This window comes from Cicer arietinum, chromosome 5 (assembly GCF_000331145.2).
Source record: "Cicer arietinum cultivar CDC Frontier isolate Library 1 chromosome 5, Cicar.CDCFrontier_v2.0, whole genome shotgun sequence".
Classification (NCBI taxonomy): Eukaryota; Viridiplantae; Streptophyta; class Magnoliopsida; order Fabales; family Fabaceae; genus Cicer; species Cicer arietinum.
Window position 1 is genome coordinate 3581356 of NC_021164.2, and position 22532 is coordinate 3603887.

Here is a 22532-nt window from a genome sequence, read left to right on the forward strand (position 1 = left end):
CAGATTTCACAAAATGTTACATTATATCAATGTTACACAATCCTATAAATATTTTATTTATTACATAATTTTTAAAATTGGCCATTGAATTGAAGGATTATATAATATAGATAATTTATACAAATTTTTACATTTAAATATAAAATAATTTGATATGTTGTTGATATATATAAAGATTAATGTTTAGAATGAAAACAATTTTAACATACTTTGTCCTCTTATTAAATTTTAGTTCAACTAACAAATATTAATATTATTAGGTCGGACGTCTGAGTTACAACTCAATATCTCAATTATGTATGAACTAATGGTGATTTTTATTATATTTTCTATTAATAAAAAAAATTTGACACGGTTTTACTTTTTTCATACTCAAATATAAGCATAAAATTACCATAATGGGTAGTTCAAATATGAACATAAAATGACACAATTTTACTTTGTAAATAATTTTTGTTTGTAAAAAAATTATGATGTGAAATAATATTTTTAATTAGAGGAGTGTTAACACTAGACGCATATTTTTTAATATATTTTATTTAATTGATTAAAATTTACAAATTCCATCGAATAGGTTAAATTTTTTAAGTTAAAAAATATATTGCTAACATTATTTCTTTTAGTTAGCATTACTCTTTTAATTAATATGTATTTAATATTTTTTTATTTTTAATCGAGTTCAAAAAAATCGACGACATGCATTTATGACCTAACTTACTTACTTTTAGTTAAAACAATTATTTTTAAACAAAGCAGACTAAATTCTTTTAACACTTAAAAAAAAAAGTCGACTTATGAACTTTTTTTTTACCTGCCAAATTGACAAATTTAAATAAATATGAATAATTTTTTCATTATATTAGATATGATACTTTATATAAATTTGCTTACTAATAATTTAAACATATTAGTTTACATTAATATTTTTGCATATTTAAATGTTTCATTATAAATAGAATTAAAATAATATATCATATAAAGTTAAACTTTTTAAAATGTGATGTTTAATATCCACATAAATTTTATTGCATTGGTCTTTAAACTAATTAAACTATTTATGTATACATATAATTATTTATTTATTTATTTATTTATTTATAATAGTATCTAATTTCTTAGTTATAAAGACATACATTGAAATAGACCAACAAATTGTGCAAACATTCTAAAAAGTCAAACTTACTTAAAATAAACATAGAACAAATAACAACTCGGACCTAAATCTTAATTTTTTTTTACAAAGTAACACTCTAGTTTTGCTAAATATAACTGAATCAATTTTATTACGTTATATAATTTATCTTCAAAAAGAAACATTTGTGATATGAGAAGTGTTAGTTACATATTTTCTAACACACTCCTTTATAATAGTTGAAATTCATGAGACTAGTTGAATTTATGTTGATCTGACATAGTTTAGTGAGTCTCATATAAAATTTAACTAATAGGAAAAAGTATGTTAATAAATCTATCATAGAGTGTTTTGTTAGTATTTTTCTTATGATAAAATGGTTAGGTGATTATTTATCAATCTTCCTATTTGCTCATCCGTGCTCAAATACACTATCAAAAACTAGCTTCTAGTGCATTTTACACCACCAAAATTATAATTGGATAAAAAAAAAAGAAGCTAGATGATCAACCATTGAATGATTATCCACCATATGAAGATGAATGCTCATCCAATGCTCATTTTTATCGGATTTTAACTTTTGATAATGCAAAATAACTAATAAATAATTGCTTCTAATATATATTTAGGGGTGGAATTTGGATACTTTATTATAATTTTTTTTGTTTAAGTAACTAAAATGTCTTATTATGAAAAAACAAATAAAAAAATAGCCTACTTTTTAACTTGAGGTCGCAGCTCTGTCCGGTGACTAGCTCAAAAATAAAAATTTATCACACTAGGAATTCGCATCTTGGAGATGCGACCATGTACACATTTTCAATTTTATTTTCTTCTCATTTTAAAAATTAAATAATTGTTTATTTAATAAATTAAAAATAATTAAAATAAAAAAAAACAAAATACTATTAATAAAATAAAATACATTAGATTGAAGAAATAAAATGCGGTTGAGTAGATGTGCCAAAACAAATAATGTGTTATATTATTTTAATAAATCTCTTATATTTTGTAGATAAATTTATATTATTATAACAACTCTATCTTATTTTGAAAATAAATTAGCCACTTAATTCTTTTTGTTAACAATTTTCTTTTATTTTATTTTCGTATTTTTTGTTTTGGCACATATATTCAACTACATTTTTTTCTCTTTAATTAGTATATTTTATTTTATTACTTATATTTTATTTTTTAAAGTATTTTAATTATTTTTAATTTATTAAATAAATATTTTAAAAACTTATATGTAGTCGTCTTCGGCATGTATATAAGGTAAGATTTTTATTTCACCGATTTTTATTTTAAGGTAAGATATTCTAAATTTTTTTTTTCATAAATTCGCATTTCGATTATTTAAAAAAGATATTATAATAAATTATCTGTGACCAAATTTGGGCCACTCGACAAAATTAACCTAAACCCAGTCAAAAAATAAACGTGTTGATTCCAACAAGTCCAACAATTTTTCATACACAGCAAAGCAAAGGGTTTTTCGCATTGCTGAAATCTTATGCTTTTTTATTTATCAACACTGATAACTGTAGCCACCAAAGCTTCATCAAGAATATCTTCATTTCTACCACAAACACGCTTCATTTCTTCTCTCATGGCTCCCACCGAAGAAACTCTCCGTAAAGCCCTAGAAGGTAAACTCTCCGCCGTCGAAAACCAAGCCAACATCGTTCGTGAACTCAAAGCAAAATCAGCTCTTAAACCTGATATCGATGCTGCTGTTCAAGCTTTAAATGCGCTTAAACTCGAGAAATCTGACATCGAGAAATCACTTCAATCGCTTCTCTCGGGTACTGGTTCTGATTCCCGTGAAGCGTTTCGTCAATCAGTTGTTAACACTCTTGAACGCCGTTTATTTTACATTCCTTCATTCAAAATTTATCGTGGTGTTGCCGGTCTTTATGATTATGGTCCTCCTGGTTGCGCCGTTAAATCTAACGTCCTCTCCTTTTGGCGTCAGGTGAGATTTCAATTTGTGTTACTTTAGAAATAGTTATAGGGTCAATTTGTTACATATTCTACAAAAAAATTGTGATTTTGATATTCAATAATTTAGAGATTATTTTTTTAGGGATTTTTAGAAAATCACGATGTGTTTTGTGTTTGTCAATGGTAATGAAAAACATTTTGTTTTTAAAATCAGTTATAAAAAATGATTTTTTTGAGAAGCTACTAAAAACAGCTTCTTCTCTTTCTAAGCACTTTTTTTGGATTATTTTTTAGATTTTCATTTTTTTTAAAATGAAACAAATTTATGAAAACTTTCAGGAGTGATTAATCTTTTAACTGAAAAAGCAGTAACAAACGGATCCATAGTAAAAGTCAAATGTTTTTAATGATTCGAAGATTATGATTGATTGATAATATAATAAACCTTTACATTGACAATGTAAATAAGTTAAATTCTAATTTATATATACTGACTTGTATTTTTGTTGAATGTGCATGTTCAAAAGTCTATGCTAACAATATATAAAAATTAAATCCTAATAAATCAAAATTGTTGTGGTTGTGCATGTTGTAGCATTTTGTTTTGGAGGAAAACATGCTTGAGGTTGATTGTCCCTGTGTTACACCGGAGGTTGTTCTGAAGGCTTCTGGTCACGTGGATAAATTCACAGATCTCATGGTGAAGGACGAGAAAACCGGCACGTGTTACCGTGCTGATCATTTGCTCAAGGACTATTGCAATGAGAAGCTTCAAAAAGATCTCACTTTGTCATCAGATAAAGCTGCAGAGATCAAACACGTGCTTGCTATGCTGGATGATTTCTCATCTCAAGAGCTTGGTGCTAAGATTAAGGAGTATGGTATCACTGCTCCTGAAACCAAAAATCCCCTGTCAGATCCTTACCCTTTCAATTTGATGTTTCAAACTTCTATTGGTCCCTCGGGCTTAGCACCTGGGTTCGTCACTTCAAACTCTCTTTTTTATTCTTTGTTCTTTTTGTTTATGGTTAGTATTTAACTTCTGTTTTATTCAACCAAAACAGGTTTATGCGTCCGGAAACTGCACAGGGCATATTTGTTAATTTCAAGGACTTGTACTATTACAATGGAAACAAGTTACCCTTTGCTGCTGCACAAATTGGACAGGCATTTAGAAATGAGGTTTGTTGGTTTTTTGTTTGAACTTGCTTTTGGTGTGGAATTGGGATTTAGTTTGGTTTCTGTATCTTTCTGCAGATATCTCCCCGTCAAGGCCTTCTCAGAGTCCGGGAATTCACCTTGGCAGAAATTGAGCACTTTGTTGATCCCGAAGACAAGTCTCATCCTAAGTATGCCGAAGTTGCTGACTTGGAGTTTCTCATGTTCCCAAGGGAAGAACAGGTGTCTGGTCAGTCTGCAAAGAAAATCCGTCTCGGTGAAGCTGTTTCAAAGGTCAGTGTCAATAATCGTGTAGTCAATGCCCTTTTCACTCCAGAATTGTTGTCTATTCTTTACTAAACCACATGTTATGATTATTTTGATTTTTTGATCAGGGTATTGTCAATAATGAGACTCTTGGTTATTTCATTGGGAGAGTATATCTCTTCTTGACGCGTCTCGGTATTGACAAAGACCGCTTGAGATTTAGGCAGCATCTTGCCAATGAGATGGCCCATTATGCTGCTGACTGTTGGGATGCTGAGATTGAGTGTTCCTATGGTTGGATCGAGTGTGTTGGCATCGCCGATAGATCTGCATATGATTTGCGTGCTCACTCGGTAAATTCTCTGATTAACTGAATACTTTGTGATAAACTCTAATATACCAAGATAACATGATTCTATTGGTTACATTTTTCTGTAAGTATAATTCAATTTGGTTTCCTTACATCAGAGTTCATGAACCTTGAGGTCAATACCATCACTATGAAATGATCCATGCAATAGGTTGACAGTGTTTATATTTAAATAAGATAAAATACATTTACCTTGTCCCTTTATATTTAGTTTATTTTAAATGTTATTTGTAAACTAAATCAAACAAAAAAATAGGGCTTGCGTGTAACAAGTGATCTTGCCATTACTACTTAAGTTTTTATTTATCACTTAACTGTCCCTGGTTTTGTTTATTATTTACCACTTAACCTGCTTGAAGTTCATTGTTCAGTGTCTGCAGCTTAACTTGCAATTTGTTTAACTTAAAAAGTCCAATTAAAGCCGAATTAGACTGTCGTTAAGTAATAATAGAAAAACTTCAGGGGAGTAAGTTGAGGAATGACTAAACTTAAATTCTCAACTTTTAATGTGTGGTGTACTACATTCTCATAATGCTTTTGTATTCAATATTGCAGGAGAAAAGTGGTGTTCCACTGGTGGCTCATGAAAAGTATTCAGAACCTAAGGAAGTGGAGGTAATGCCTAATGCTGATGGTGTTGATTTTTTGTGGCAACTCTCATCACAGCTATAAGAAGTCCTTCTTCATCATTAATTGACTTGGTATATGAATTGTTTCAGAAATTGGTTATAACTCCCATAAAGAAAGAATTGGGCTTGGCATTCAAAGGTAATCAGAAGATGGTGGTTGAAGCACTTGAGGTAATTTGTGGTGTAACTATTTTGGTATTTAGTACCCTCATCTCTGCAAATAGTTGCTTGCATTAATATTGAGAGATGAAATCCTCTCTGGCAGGCAATGCACGAGAAAGAAGCCTTGGATATGAAGGCTGCACTGGAATCAAAAGGTGAGGTTGGGTTTGAAGTGTGTACGCTTGGGAAAACTGTAACTATTAAGAAGAGCATGGTGACCATTCACAAGGAGACAAAGAAAGAGCATCAGCGTGTTTTTACACCGTCTGTGATTGAACCATCCTTTGGGATTGGACGGATAATATATTGCCTATTTGAGCACACTTTCTATACGAGGGCAAGTAAAGCTGGGGATGAACAGTTAAATGTATTTCGCTTTCCTTCTCTTGTGGCTCCTATTAAGTGCACAGTTTTCCCTCTGGTTCAAAACCAGAAGTATGAAGAGGTTGCCAAATTAATTTCCAAGTCTTTGACTGCTGCTGGAATTTCCCATAAGGTTGACATTACAGGTATGTTGTTAAAGTTGAAGTTCTCATTCTCATTAATTTGTAAAATATACCTGTAGGTTATGTTAAATAAAACTTTAGAGGGTTTAGGCTGGATGATTCATGAATGAATGTTCTTAAGATCAAAAGAAGGAAAGTTTGTGGCATTTGGAGGGATAGGAGATTCTTCATACTGACACAGGAAGAATAAAACAACAAAGAAAAAGAGAAAGCCAATGGAGTAAATGTGGCAAATTCCTTTCAAGTCTGTCAAGGAAATCCTTTTAAAGGACAACTATATAGAAGCAAATTGCCTAAACTTATTGAAATCTTCTTTGGTGCCATATAAATTATAATCCTTGAAAAAAGTATTACTTTCCGACCATTTCTTCCAAAATGTTAGCCATACACTTCTATCAAAACCTCTAAAGCTAGTCACCGAAAAATTAGCAATGAAGTACGTGCCTAGCATTCCAAAGAAGCTGCAAAACTATTATATTCTATTAAAAAGATTGTTACTTAGACTTTTCCAAATTACAAATGTACCCACCCTGTGAGAGCTGAGATACTAACTTAAATATAATACTATTAGTTTGGTAATTGTTTGTTGGTTATATTTCTTGTCAGCATTTGGTTCTTAAAACTGTTGCAGTTATGCTCCCCGAGAAATGAAATAATCTAAAAACTAGGGATCTTTTCTTTGTTGGTAGTAATGTCAGAATTACCAAGAGAATTTATATTGTTAGTTGTTAGAATGGTTGCCACAAACTTAGATTTTCTACTCATTGATCATAGAGGATAATTATCTACTCTTAGGTGATCTAAATAGTGCTCTAGTGCGTAGGAACATACACCTTGTAAATCTTCAAAACTTAATGCTTCTACTGAGGATAATTTACTTGTAAGATCATTTCTTGAATGGGGCATATGTTGTGTTCATGTAGAGTATTTTTCTATGTTTTTGGCGAAGTGCGAGTTTGGTCATTCAACCCTCATATACAAGTGTTTTTTCTTTATGATACAATATTAAATTTCCGAAACCTGTTCTGAAGTTGTCAACATGCTGCACACATAATTTTGTTTTTGGAATGAATTTATGCCGATTTTGCTATTAGCTAGGATAAACCTTACATTTTTTGTTGTTAAAATGTTAACAGGTACGTCAATAGGAAAACGGTATGCAAGAACAGATGAACTTGGTGTGCCTTTTGCTGTCACTGTGGATTCAACAACGTCAGTGACTATTCGGGAGAGGGACAGCAAGGATCAAGTGCGTGTTGATGTGGAAAAAGCTGCAACTGTTATTAGGGAGGTATCCGAAGGCCAGAGGACATGGGAAGACGTGTGGTCTACTTTCCCTCACCACTCGTCTACCGCTACAGATGAATAGATGATTGAATTTAACCAAGTCACCAATCTTGGTTGGACCTTTCATGGTTTTCTTTTGCAACTTTTTTTGGTGTTTGAGCAATGAATGAATAGAACTACAAGGATGTTACCAATTACAACTACATACCCATTTTTGTTATACTGAAGTTTATTCTGCATGTTTCTGGTTTTGCCTACAACTTTAAATGTGCAGACCTCTGCTCACCTGTGATTTGCAAATGATAGTGTAATGTTATGTTAGTTTCTAGGGTTCGAATCCTAAACTCTCTTTAAAACTCTTTTGGTGCTGTGTTATGGTAGTAGTTATATAGATATATAGATTTGGCATGGCAACAAATATCAAGAGTACTTCAACAATTAATTTAGACTGATGATGCGAAGGTACTTCAATCCCTAAAATGTATAGTATATACATTTGTATTGAACATGAATAAATAAATTATAAGAGAGTATTACACTTTTTTTTTGATATTTAACAAAAAAAAAGAAGGTGGATATCAATGGATTTGATTTGAATAAGATTTCTCTCTTTATCTCTTTAGTAATATTGTTGATTTGCTTAATAATAAAAATAGAAAATTCAAAATAAACATTTAAAAAAAAAAACTATCTACCTAAAAGATTTTTTTTGTTTAGTAACTAGTGCCGGTATGCGATCACTCATTACTTTTTTAATTTTTTTAATTTTTATCAAAATAATTATTGTTAATTTAATGAATAAAAAATAATAAAAATATCAAAAAAATCAAAATTATATTAATAAAATTAAATAAAATATATCTTTTAAATTTTCAGATATTCTAATCTATAAATTATTATGATTATTATTGTTAATCAATTTGCCTAAAATAAGGTTAATAATAGAAAGTATGTTTCGTATGTTTGTTGAAGGTTTAGGTGGAATATAGATAATAACTAGCAAGTTGAATTAACAGACAGAGAACTATGTCAAAATAAAGATGAATAAAACTATAGTTTAATAGCGATTAACATATACTTTTTATCAAAGAAAGATTCAAGATGTCAATAATCACATCCTTTAAACTTTTATGGTATATTTATTTTGGAAATTTGGGATGAAAAAAGAGTTAGATATTTTGATTGATATTTTCTTATAAAAATATATTTTATCGAAAATCTAACTATTAAAATTGAGATTTTATGAACTACAATAATAGATTATAAATTGATTTATGTACTACAGTTTTTTTGTTGAATTACCGTTTTTTCTGTGATTGTTTGAATATATATTCTTTAAAAGATTATTTTATTATATTTTCTTGAATGATTATTGTTATTATATATTCAAATGAAATATTATATTGTAAATAAGATTTTATGAAAAATGATTGTAAAAAAAATGAATTATTTTGATTGTATGTGTTTGAGATGAACTTATGCTCTATATAGATGGATCTTATACTCAATAGTTATTTACTCGGATGAACTATATGCTCCATATAGATGGGTCTTGTAGCCCACATACAGATTAGTTTCAAACATCACATGAGATGAGTTTTAAACTCCACATGGGTGGGTCTTGTACTCAATATATAGATGAATTTTAAACTCTACAGTCTTGTAGCCCATATATAAGTGAATTTTAAACTCTACACGGATGAGTCTTGTACCCCTCGTATAGATGAGTTTTAAACTCCACATAAATGGGTCTTGTACCCCATGTATAGATGAGTTTTAAACTGATCCACATGAAATGAGTTCTAAATTCAACACAGATGAGTCTTGTACCCAATATATAAATGAGTTTTAAACTCTACATGAGATGAGTTTTAAACTCCACACGAATGAGTCTTGTACCCCATATATAGATGCGTTTTAACTCCACATGAGACGAGTTTTAAACTCCACACAGATGACTCTTGTACCTCACATATAGATGAGTTTTAAACTCCACATGAGATGAATTTTAAACTTCACACGAATGGGTCTTGTATCCCACATATATATGAGTTTTAAACTCCATATGAGATGAATTTTAAACTCCACGGATAGGTCTTGTACCCCACATATAGGTCTTGTACTCCACATGAGACGAGTTTTAAACTCCACACAGATGACTCTTGTACCTCACATATAGATGAGTTTTAAACTCCACATGAGATGAGATGAGTTTTAAACTTCACACGAATGGGTCTTGTATCCCACATATATATGAGTTTTAAACTCCATATGAGATGAATTTTAAACTCCACAGATAGGTCTTGTACCCCACATATAGGTGGATTTTAAACTCCACATAGATGAGTCATGTACCTCACACTAGATGAGCTGGTGCTTCACATGATGAGATAATACTTACTTCACGGAAGTAGTATATCTCTGTATAACGACGAGACATCATTGAATTGATTAATTTATTTTCTGTAGAATAAATGTGTGTATTAAATTTATTTGATTATTATAGATGTGATTTATCGCTTATTTAATTGGATGAATTTTTATCAATTATTGAAAGTAATTGGTTATTATAGAAAAATCTTAGTTATATCAGGTATATTTCTAAAGAATATTTTTAAAAGGATGCGGGTGCCATGATCAATTTTTCTGATTACCGCGTCGGAGAACAATACTCGTTTTAAAATTGTATACACTATTCACTGAAATTTAGTATCTCATTAAAGTGTTGTTTTCAGAGATTGAGATCATCAGAGACATCGAGAGTTGAGAAGTCTTACCTCCTTTGAGAAGAATAATTTCCATAGAGTGTTGGGAAAAATAGCATAAGTTCAAAAGAATTAAGACACAATCACAACACAAGAATATAACGTGGAAACTCCAAAACCGGAGAAAAAACCACGGCCGCTGCCTAAACCGGCAACCAGAGAATTAACACTATGTGAAAATTGTTACAACATATAGATTTCTCTCACTCACACCCGACACCCCAATACAACCACACTCTTACAAAGCAAATATTTAAACTAAGTCAGATACAAGCTTAAAGTGTTATAGCTGACTGGTGCATTTGAAAACAAAGGACCAAAACCCAATATATAGCCTTGGCCTTCTCCTTATTCTCCCACACTAAAGGATGTGAGACTTGCAATCAACCCCAACAATCTCCACCTTGATTGTAAGAGTTACAACTTCCGCTTCCATTGTCTTACCGACAATCATACTCCACCATCAAAAGTACACTTCACTTGGAACTAAACCATCCCAAGAATTTTCTCCACTTGGAACTAAACCATTCCAAGAATTTTCTCATGTCGAAACCTTGCTGAAATTTATGGTGCAACTCCCATGTTGGCTTCCAGGAAGTTCTTCAGCCATCGACACATCACCACACACCTTGCATCAATGCCAACCAATGCCCGTGTGCTGTTTTGAATCCGCTAGCAATAACTTGTCCTTTTTCATGGTATAGCGGAAATACCATAAGGACAAACTTTATCTTCTAGATGAGATCACCATCATCTCCCAAAACAAGGGAGACCTTGCCAGCACTTGTCTCAGAGTCTTTTTCAGATACTGCTCCACCTGGACAATTTCTCTTCACATGCCCAGACTTTCCACACTCCCAGCACACCAAATTCTTTGCATGTATCTTCTTCCCATTAGCCCCACTTCTAGTCAGCAACATTGAGCTTGATGAAGTGCTTTCATCATTTTTCATTCTCCTTTCTTCAGAAATAATTTTAGTTGCAACTTCTTCAAAACTCAAACTTTCCTTTCCATACATCAGAACAGGTTTAAGATGAACATAGGAAGGTGGGAGGGACAAAATGAGCCTTAACGCTTTATCTTCATCATCAATCTCAACTTTGATAGATTCCAACTCAGAGACAATATTATTCAAAGTACTAAGATGATCAGAGATTTTTGTAACTTCATCCATGCGCAGATTGTGGAATTGCTCTTTCAATAACAAACGATTTGATATGCCCTTAGCCTGATATAACCTTTCAAGCTTCTCCCAGAGTTGCTTGGCTGATGACAGATTATGTACATTCGCAAGAACATTCTTTGCCAAACACAGACGAATTGCACTTGCAGCTCTCAAATCTAGTTCCTCCCACTTGTCGGCCTCCATGTTGGAAGTGTTTCCTTTCAACGCCTTGTGTAATCCTGATTGTATAAGCACATCCTTGACTTGTACTTTCCACAAGCCAAAGTTGATTCTTCCATCAAACTTCTCTATGTCAAACTTCATAACGCTTGAATAAGACATAGCAGCTGCACGCAGACTGTAAACTGTGCACCAGGTAAGTTCCCAGCAAAGAGAGGTGGGTCACAACAGACACAATTAAATACCAAGTCTTTCCTTAGCCAGAACCTCCGAACCTGGCTCTTGATACCAGTTGTTGGGAAAAATAGCATAAGTTCAAAAGAATTAAGACACAATCACAACACAAGAATATAACGTGGAAACTCCAAAATCGGAGAAAAAACCACGGCCGCTGCCTAAACCGGCAACCAGAGAATTAACACTATGTGAAAATTGTTACAACACATAGATTTCTCTCACTCACACCCGACACCCCAGTACAACCACACTCTTACAAAGCAAATATTTAAACTAAGTCAGATACAAGCTTAAAGTGCTATAGCTGACTGGTGCATTTGAAAAGAAAGGACCAAAACCCAATATATAGCCTTGGCATTCTCCTTATTCTCCCACACTAAAGGATGTGGGACTTGCAATCAACCCCAACATAGAGTAGATTAGTACATCAATAATAAGTAGATATAGTGTCTACATTGTACTTTATTTCAGGATTAGTTATTAGATGTGTAGTTTTGAATATTTTGATTATTAAGGAATTTTCAATTGTAAGGTTTTATTTTAAGGATTTTGAAATATTATTTCTTTTGACGATACAATTATTTATTATAGTTCATTTTCACTTATATAAATATGAAAGAAAAAAAAAATTGTTATACCCACTTAACCAGGTGTTACAATCTGTTGCGTTATTTTAACAACTACATCCCATTTTGCATATAAATCTATATTATTTTAATAACTTCATCGTAATTTGCCGATAAAATACCAACTTATTTCTATTTTGTTAACAACTCCCTATTTTTCTTCGAATCTATTAAATAAATAAAAACAATAATAATAAAAAAAAATTATATTAATAAAATCAAACAAAATACATTAAATTGAAGAAAAATATACATGAAATGCTTTATAGGGTTAATTACAGTTTTGGTCCCCCTATTTTAACTGAATCACGAAAGTAGTCCCCCTATTTTATTTCTCCCCAGTTTTAGTCCCTTAAAGAGAATTTTAGTAAAAAACTTATGAAATATCAATTTTTTGCACTTATTTAACACACTATGACTCGAGATCTCATGGTGCAACAATTGTACCTGAAATCTATGAACATAAATGGTATGATGTGACTTAAAAAATGGACATTTCATCAAGTTTTTGACTAAAATTCTGTTTGAGAGACCAAAACTGGGGAGAAATAAAATAGAGGGACTACTTTCGTGATTCTGTTAAAATAGGAAGATCAAAACTGCAATTAAGCATACTTTATAAAATATGTTATTATTTTTTATTTATTAGATTCGGAAGAGGAAATTGGAGGAAGTTGTTAATAAAATATAATTAAGTTGATAATTTATCTGTAAATTTGGAGAGAATGGTTAAAATAATAGTGATTTATCTGCAAAATAAAAATATGTGGTAGTTGTTAAAATAATATAGTACGGTATTTGTTTTCACATATCTATTCAACCACATTATCTTTGATTAACTTTGACGTATTTTTTTTATTAAATGTATTTTATTTAATTTAATTTTTATAATTTTTTATAAATATTTTTATTATTTTTATTTAGTAAATTAACAATTATTTCTTTGTAAAAATAAAAAATTAAAAGGTTATAGATGGTTGCATCTCCTAGTGCCCTATAGGGCGGGTTTGCTACCTCTTGAAGGTCTTATGACATTTTGGTATATGAATTTAATGTGAGATATCTTGGTTAGTTTTTTTTTTTAAAAAAAAGGAGATGCATGAAAAAATTCTGCAAAATAGCCTCATTAAAAAAATCATTTTAAAAGCTAATTATTTTGTACTTAAAATACAATTAAGCTGCATAGTTATTTGATATGTTGGTGCCGAGTTCAAATCGTAATATGAATCTTAACATTTACATTCATTTTTCGATAATTTGATGTTATTGGAGATAAAAATATGATTTTATTTGAAACTTTGAGTTATGGTTTGGTTTTTCAAAAAAACCAACCATGAAGAGCCCTAATTGTTATTTGTTAGAATGGTTGTCACAAACTTAGATTTTCAATTCTTTGATAATTGAGGATAACACTTTGATCATTTAAGTTACAAATTTTATATATTGCGGTCATTTCTAACCGTGTTTAACATTATAATTTAAACAACTAAAATATTTACTTTTTGTAAATTAAAAAACTAAAATATCTAATGTTTATAATTTAAGAGACAAAAAAAAAATTGAGAGAGAGTCAAAATATCAAAAATTTATAACTTAAATAAAACTTAAGGGGGTCAAAATAAAACATAAAAATAACTTATATGACTAACAGAGTAATTTAATCATAAAAAAAATATTGATCAATTTGTAGAGATTTTACCATAAGACTATTTTGAATTGATAATTTAATAAGGGAGAAATAGAGAGATAAAACATAAAGATATATTAAAGAGACAAATAGATATAAGAAAGAAAAAAAAAAAAAGAGACAAATACACTCTAAATTAGAATTCAATTCAAATATTTTCACATCCAATCCTTTCCTTAGACAAATATTTTTGTTATTTTTTAGTTTGAATACTTGTAAGTTAGACATTTAATTTTAAACTTCATCTACATCTCGAGTTCATAAATTTACTTTTCAGTTATAAATTTTAATTATAAAAATAATAAATAAAACATAATTTAATTTTTAATATTAGAGAAATTAATCAGTTGTGTATATTTTATATTATTTTAATATAATTCAATCTACATATATATAATAAATTTTGTTTTTTAAAATTATTTTAATTTGAACTGTATCATGTAAATTTATTTTCGTCCATTCTTTATGTAATTTGAACTCAATTATATTTATATATTATATATCTTTTATTTCTTCCCGTCTTTTTTATAAAAGAAACTAGAGTTATATGATTCAATTATTTAAGATTTTTATAAAATGAGTTTTATAATATTTGTCTTTTTCTCATAACATTAAAAAAAACTAAAAATAAAATTTCAAATAAAAATTTAATTTAAATAAATTATTTTTAAATATGTTAAGTATTTTATTTATTTGCTATAACTTTTTTGAATAATGAAATTCTAAAAAATGATTAAAATGAAAAATTATTTTGATAAACTGTTCATAAAAATCATCTTTTAAAGATAACTTTTGAAAAAAATGTAAATTTATGTTAGAGTTTATAATAATTAATAGGATAAATAGCACACGCAGTCTCTTAACTTAATTTCAATAAACTTTTTAGTCTTTTATCTCTTTATTTTTTATTTTTATTTGGTCCTTTATTTTAATTTGAAGTGAGAATTTGATCTTTTTATGTTTTAAAATGCCAACAATGTTATCTTATTTTTTACAAAAATTCAAAAAATTCATCAAAATTTTCAAACAAAACTCATAAAATTAATTATCATCTTCAATATAATGCAAATTTCATCATATTCATAGCTCAAATCTTTAAATAAACTCATATTTTCATTCTTTGTTTGATTAATTTGATGTTGTTGGAGATGAAATTATCAGTTTATTTGAATATTTGAGTTATGCATTTGACGAAATTTGCATTATATTGAAGATGATTTTTAATTTTATGAGTTTTGTATGAAAATATTGATAAGTTTTTTGAATTTTTGTAAAAAAACGGATAACATTATTGACATTTTAAAACATAAAAGATCATATTGTCACTTAAAATTAAAATAAAGGACTAAATCGGGAAAATAAAAAGATAAAGAACTCAAACGTTAACTGAAATTAAGTTAAGGATTATTTAGCCTAATTAATATATAAGTTATTAACTGTAACAATTATTTTTTTTTTTGTAATTAGTAACAAATTAAACTACATTTTCGCCTATATCACATATCCGGGATCGGAGCATTTATTACCTTTTAATTTTTTTATTTTCTAATTTTACAAAAAGAACAGTTATTAATTTAATAAATAAAAAATTTTGGAAAACAAAATTATATTAACAAAATAAAATACATATAATAGAAAAAAAATCAATCAAAGTTAATGTAATTGAGTAAATGTACCAAAATAAATAATATGTTGAATTTTAACAACTTATACCTATCTTGTAGATAAATTTATGTTATTTTTACAATTTTCCCTTAATTTTCCGAGAAAATAACAATTTAATTATTTTTTGTTAAGAACTCCTCCTATGTTTTCTCCGAATCTATTAAATAATAATAATAATAATAATAATATTAATAATAATAATAAAGTAAAATATATTAATAAAATCAAACAAAATAAAATATATTAAATACTTTATTTATAAAATATAATTATTTTTTATTTATTAGATTTGGAGGAAAAAATAAAGGGAGTTGTTAATAAAATATAATTAAATTGCTAATTTATCGACAAAATTGGAGAGGATTGTTAAAATAATATAGATTTATCTGGAAAAAAAAAATATGTGGTAGTTTTTAAAATAATATAGCACGTTATTTGTTTTGACCCATCTACTTAACCGCATTACCTTTGATTAACTTTGATGTATTTTTTTTTATTAAATATATTTTATTTTATTAATAAAATATTGTTTTTTAAATATTTTTATTATTTTTATTTAGTAAATTAACAATTATGCTACCTCCTGGTAAAAAAAAATTATGTGGAATATATTGGTTAGTTTTTTTTTAATAAAAAAGATATAAATGAAAAAATTCCGCAAAATAGCCTCATTAAAAAAAACATTTTAAAAACTAATTATTTTGTACCGTAAATACAATTAAGCTACATGAATATTTGATATGTTGGGAACGAGTTCAAATCCGTAATTTAAATCTTAACATTTGCATTCATTATTTGATAATTTGATGTTATTGGAGATGAAAATATGAATTTAGTTCATATTTTGGGTCATTGATTGGCTTAATAGGTTAGGTTTGGTTTGGAATTATTTTGAGATATGATTCTGGTTCTTTTCAGCAAGAAAAGTTGTAATGGAAGTTTTTATTTTATTTTTTTATAATATTTTTTACCAGCTACAATGGACTTGTTGCTGTAAAAAAAATGTCATGCTCTAAAACCTTGTTCACTTTGAATGATTGGCGCTAAATTATAGTGAAGTTCATGATACCATGTTTGAAGTTCTTTTGACGAGGAAATTAAAGAAAGGGAGAAAAATTGAAGAGAGAATTTTGAAAGTTTGAAATTATGTACTTTTGAATGTTATGCTGGTAACTATTGAGAGAGTATGTGAAATTATTTAGAGGGGCATAAATGCCTTCCTAACTAACTGTTGAATAATGAAATTATGTTATTTGTCACTAGCCAACTAACGGACTAATCTACAGCTATACAAATGACTAGAGAGCACAAATGTAGAAACTATCGTCCACTACAACAAAAATTGCACTATTATTGTAACAACTTGGATTAAGATTACTTTTAAAATTTACTTAGTTGGTTCATTCTATTTTAGCTTTCTTTTTCAGCCCTTCAACATAATTTTTTATAGTTGTTAATCAGGATATTGCAGCTTGTTTTCTTGGTTGTTGATGAATAAAACTGAACCCTAAGTATGCTACTATGTTTCATATAAAACATCAAGCTGTCAATTTGCATGAGCTGAAATGTTCTATATTCTGGTTTTTTTTTTTTCCCTTAAGTTGACTATGATTTCCAATTGGAACATTAATTGAGATTATTTCAAACATAAAAAAAATACTACAATAAAATTATAAACGACAATGTTTGACTGAGAAGATATATTCTTTTATTGTTAAGTTAATATTGTATATTGTGAATTTGTGGAACTGTGGAAATTGAATTTGATGTGATTAATATGTGCGTTATGAATTTTGTCGAGAAAAAAAAATGTTTTGAGTATGCTCTGTGATAAGTTTGAAAAATTGTTAATGTTAAATGAGTATTAAAAACGGGGAATATTTTAATAGCTGCATTTACTTAATGATTGTGGTGAAAAGAGTCAGAGTATGCTCATGCATTTCATAGCTTGTGGTGACCGTGATGGGTCATAGTGTTAGTGGTGACCACGATGGGTCACAGTGTTAAGTAGTGACCATGATGAGCCACGAAGTTAGGTGGTGACCGTGATGGGCCACATGGTGGTTCCATGTGATAGTTGGTCCATCTTATCCTTACGAGGATTTAACTAATGTGTAAGACTTGTGATAGGCTACACTCTAGTAAATTGTGTTAGTCTGTGAGAGACTGCACATCGTTAATTAGTACTAAGGCATGTGATATGTGGTACAATTATGATTTACGCCCCTCGAGGATGGTTTTGTTTTGGAAATTCCGAAGTCATGTGTATTAGCATATAAACATTGCATTAGGGTGTTTGGCACATGAGTCATGTTTGTTATAATATGATATTTATATATACATACTCGATTGTTGTTTGTTATCATGTCATAATTGCTAAGTGTTATTACTTGTTTTTATGACGTAATTGTTAAATGTTATTTGTTAATTTCAGTTGGCGACCTTTTACATTATTGTGGAAATTGGATTTTGCCCTTAGATGATACCCGAGTTCGTTCCACCGACAGTTACCTTGACGATGAAAACATCGTTAAACTTCCCTGACCGAGACTCGCTGAATGCTTGGATGTACGACCTCATCTCAAGCAGGGCTACTTATACGGAGAGGGTAGTGAGGACAAGTAGGAAAGCTGAAGTAGTATACCTCGTGGAGCTCACTCGCGTGAGGATCGACTATCTGTTACCTTCAGGATTGGTGCTCGGGATGAGTGGAGCATGGGAAGATGCACATGATTCCTCAGTTAGAGTTGAGGCGAAGGCCACCATAGGAGCTGGAGATATAGTGGTTGGGTCGGAGATTGGCGGAAATGATAGGGGGCCAATGCCAGTAGGAAGAGATATTGTAGGACCGTCTAGGCAGGTCGAGTCAGAGCTTCCATTTTCGGTGAATGATCCCTTACCGACTTTCGCTGAAATAGCGGACTGTTTTGAGATCTCAACGCCGCCGAAGCCACCTATCTCGTGGGTGGATCTGACTTCTGAGGAGACCGATCCTTCTATGGATGTTGATGAAGACGAGGTTACTTCAAAGATTGATACTGCGTCAGAAGGAACTTGCAGAGTGTGTGGAGGTCACCATGTTATTGTAGTTGCTAGTGAATGATTAGATTAGTTTGGTTGTATAGGGACTTAGTGTCTTTTTGGTCAAAATATGACGATTTTGACTTCCTTAATTTTAAAATTTTAATTTTAATCCATTAATTTTAGCTTTTTTGTTAAAAGTTTGATCCTCTTAGTTTTGACTTGATCAACATTGATTTTTTTTTTAATGATTATGTGGATTTATTTATTTTTTTAAAATACCAACTCTGTTTTTTTTTTAAAAAATTTCCTTGCTCATCTTTTAAAATTGTTTTTATAAATTGTCAACTCATTTTATTTTCTTAAAAAGATTACTTGCTTTGATAATTAATTAAAATAAGTGAGTTTAAAGTGCATTTTTCCTTTTTAAAAATTATTATGATTGTTGTACACCTCTATTTTTTCAAAGGTGTAGAAAAAGATAAAGATGCGTCCTTAATCTCTAAAAATACCAATATTGTTAGATTGAGCGTATTGTCTGGGACCTTTAAGTTGTGTGAGTTAATTATGATAAAATTTATTATCTCTTATAAGATTAAAAAAAAAAAGATAAAGATAAAAATTCACTTTTAACCGTCATATTTTATTTTGTGTTTCTTTTATTGAATAATCCGAGCTAGCAATTTTATAAATATAATTAAAAAAAAAATTGGAAGGAATTTTTGTTTTATTTTAAAATGAAATATTTTTTTCTTTTAAATAAGTCAAGGTTGTCATAAAAACAAATATGACTACATTAGCATTGACCGAGTCAAAATTAAATATCATTTATTTGTAAATAACGATAAAATTAAAGAATTAAAATTAAAATTTTCAAATTAAAATACATAAAATTGCTAGATTTTTAGGGTACAAAAGATAATAAAATGCCCCATAATCACAAAATGATACAATAAAGGTACAATTACTTATGCAATTTCTTAATTTAATTTCAGATAATACTTCAGTCATTTTTTTTTTCTTTCCGATTTGATCCTTTATTTAATTTTATTACAAAAATATAAAGATTTAAGTTATTAATTTGATGAAATTTACATTATATTAAATATGATAATAAATTTTATGGGTTTTATTTGAAATTTTTGATATATGAGTGACATTTACAAAAGATGATGAATGTTATATCGTTATAGATTTGCTGATATTTTTATTTTATCACGAACAATTCCATAGTGTTTGGTTTTGTTATTTTAATAAATTTATAATTTATAATTTTTGTTCTTTTGTTTTTATTTTTCTAATTTTGGTCCTTCAGTTTTAAAATTGTTGATATTTGGTTTTCTTTTTAAATTTCAATTTTAATTTGGTGATGTAACAATTATTTAAGTGACGTGTACATGGTAACAGAGATAATCATGGCGATGTTGAATTTAAATGTATTTTTAAATTCTTTATACCACTTTAATAGTTTTTTGAATTAAAATAAATAGATAGTTTTGACTCAATTGGAGTTTTAATCTCCCTATTTTAGCAATTCACGAAAATAGTTCATCAATTTTAAAAGCTGATAGTTTTAGTCACTCTTTCAAATTTTTTAACTAAAAGAATGATGGTTTGAAATATTTTTAATGATAAGACATACAACACTATGATATAAAATTATGTAGATACATTTATTATTTATATGTTATTAGTTAAATTACAGAACTGAATAATTTTATAAGTTGAAACTGATGTTTTAAGAGGATCTTATTATTAAACTTTATATTTATTAATCATTCAACATCATTGCATTTATTATTTATATGTTATTAGTTAAATTACAGAACTGAATAATTTTATAAGTTGAAACTGATGTTTTTAGAAGATCTTATTATTAAATTTTATATTTATTAATCATTCAACATCATTGTATTATATGTCTCGTCGTTTAAATGAAGTTACATTATAATTTTTTAGTTACAAAGTGTAAGAGAGAAATTACAATTGTTGAAATAAAGGAATAAATTTTATGAATTAGTAAAAGTAGGAAGACTAAAATTGCAATTAAGATATTTTTGAGTTTATTTTCTTTGGTTTAAAATTTTCAGAGACTCGACATAATCTGCATTTTCTTGGTACTCTTTATGTAATGCGTTTGCTCTTTGGGAGACATTTCTTAAGTCTCCGCATTAGTTTCATATTGCGGGCAATATCCTTAGTTTGTTATGGGTTGGAACGCTTCATCGTAGACTTTTAGTATGATCAATATCCTTGTGTTCGATGGTTGCCATCTGACCCCAACGACTACCTCCATCGAACACAAGGATATTGACCATACTAAAAGTCTACGATGAAGCGTTCCAACCCATACCAAACCAAGGATATTGGTCACAATATGAAGGTGTTAAGGTGTGTCACAATCCACTGATGCGGATACTCAAGAAAAGTTGTCCAAAGAGCAAACGCATTACAACAGAAATTGACACTACAGAAAGAGTACCAAGAAAATGCGGATTATGTCAGGTCTCTGGTCATACTAGAAAACATTGTTCAAACGTTGCTGACACATTTACTCAAATTTGATGTATTTTGTCTTTTAATTTTAATTTATTTTTTTGAAATTTATAATATAATTTAATCATTTTAATTATAATAATTTTTATTATAATTATAATAAATATTTAATATAATAATAATTAAAATATAAAATTTATTTATAATTTATTAATGTATTTTATTTTAATTTATTATTAATATTTTTATTTTTTAAATAATTAAATTAATAACTCTAATAATAAACAAATATTAAAATATAACAAAAAAAAATTTAGTCAGTTAGGGGTCGCTTCCTCAAGAAACCATCTTCTGTTGAGTTTAAAAAATTTGGTTTTTAGGTGGTCGCTTCCCTAAGTAACGATCTTACTAAAAAAAAATAGGACATTTGAAGAAATAATTTTTAAAAGAGCAATTGGACATTTTAATAAAAAAGGATATTTATATAGAAAAACCCCAAAATTCCCCATGTAATTGAAAATTCACCATATACACTTGTAAAGAATGACATCACCATATGGTTTCTTTCCCTTCATGTCTTTCAATATGCCTTCTTCTGCAATCTTGATTTGTTATGGGATGAAACCACTGGAATACCACTCTCAATCAAGGTCCAATTCTCCTTCAATCGAAGAAGATTCTCTATATTTGTCACTTAATGTAGATGAGTGGGGTTTATATTATTTCTCATATGAAATTTGTTAAAAACATATAGAAATTAAGACATATCATTTCGTGGACAACAAAAATTAAAAGAGAAGAACAAGAATCATAATGAAAACGATTAAATATATTTTAATCTCTTTAAAAATTTCTTATTTTATTTTTATTTTCTACTAAATCAATTCATAAAATATAAATTGAATTGTTGTGGCAGGTCATAGGTGTATTGCGTAGATAATTATTAGATCAGAAGGATATATGGTAAATTATTTTGTAGCAGAAAGGGGTGGAGCAAGCAGGACATAATTTGATGTATTGGGCCTAAAAAATTAAGGCCCAAAAATTACAACCAAATAAAAACCCATGTTCTCAGCTAAATGACACCTGTCGCCGCCTTTCTTAGCTCCCATGACTTTCAGTGGTGTTGTGCATCTCCACAATACACGTGTCACCAACCCACACCGTTAGATTTCCTTAACATTCAAAACAAAGTCAAATCCTAATCGTTGAAACTGATCCTCATCTTCAGTTT

At 29.0% G+C, this 22532-nt stretch overlaps 1 protein-coding gene across 1 annotated transcript; it reads left to right on the forward strand.

Moving 5' to 3' along the window:
* The first annotated feature begins 2578 nt into the window (after positions 1-2578).
* Positions 2579-7776, forward strand: LOC101510708 (glycine--tRNA ligase, mitochondrial 1-like). Its single transcript, XM_004499543.4, has 9 exons — positions 2579-3107; positions 3672-4054; positions 4141-4258; positions 4334-4528; positions 4630-4854; positions 5427-5486; positions 5591-5671; positions 5766-6171; positions 7305-7776. Exons 1-9 carry the CDS (start codon positions 2646-2648, stop codon positions 7535-7537), a joined length of 2163 nt encoding a protein of 720 aa, XP_004499600.1. The 5' UTR covers positions 2579-2645; the 3' UTR covers positions 7538-7776.
* The last annotated feature ends 14756 nt before the right edge of the window (positions 7777-22532 follow it).

Coding starts and splice junctions, on each gene's coding strand:
- LOC101510708 (XM_004499543.4), top strand. CDS start 2,646: ATGCTTTTTTATTTATCAACACTGATAACTGTAGCCACCAAAGCTTCA. Junction 5,672..5,765: donor TGGTGGTTGAAGCACTTGAG/GTAATTTGTGGT, acceptor CCTCTCTGGCAG/GCAATGCACGAGAAAGAAGC. Junction 6,172..7,304: donor CCATAAGGTTGACATTACAG/GTATGTTGTTAA, acceptor AAATGTTAACAG/GTACGTCAATAGGAAAACGG.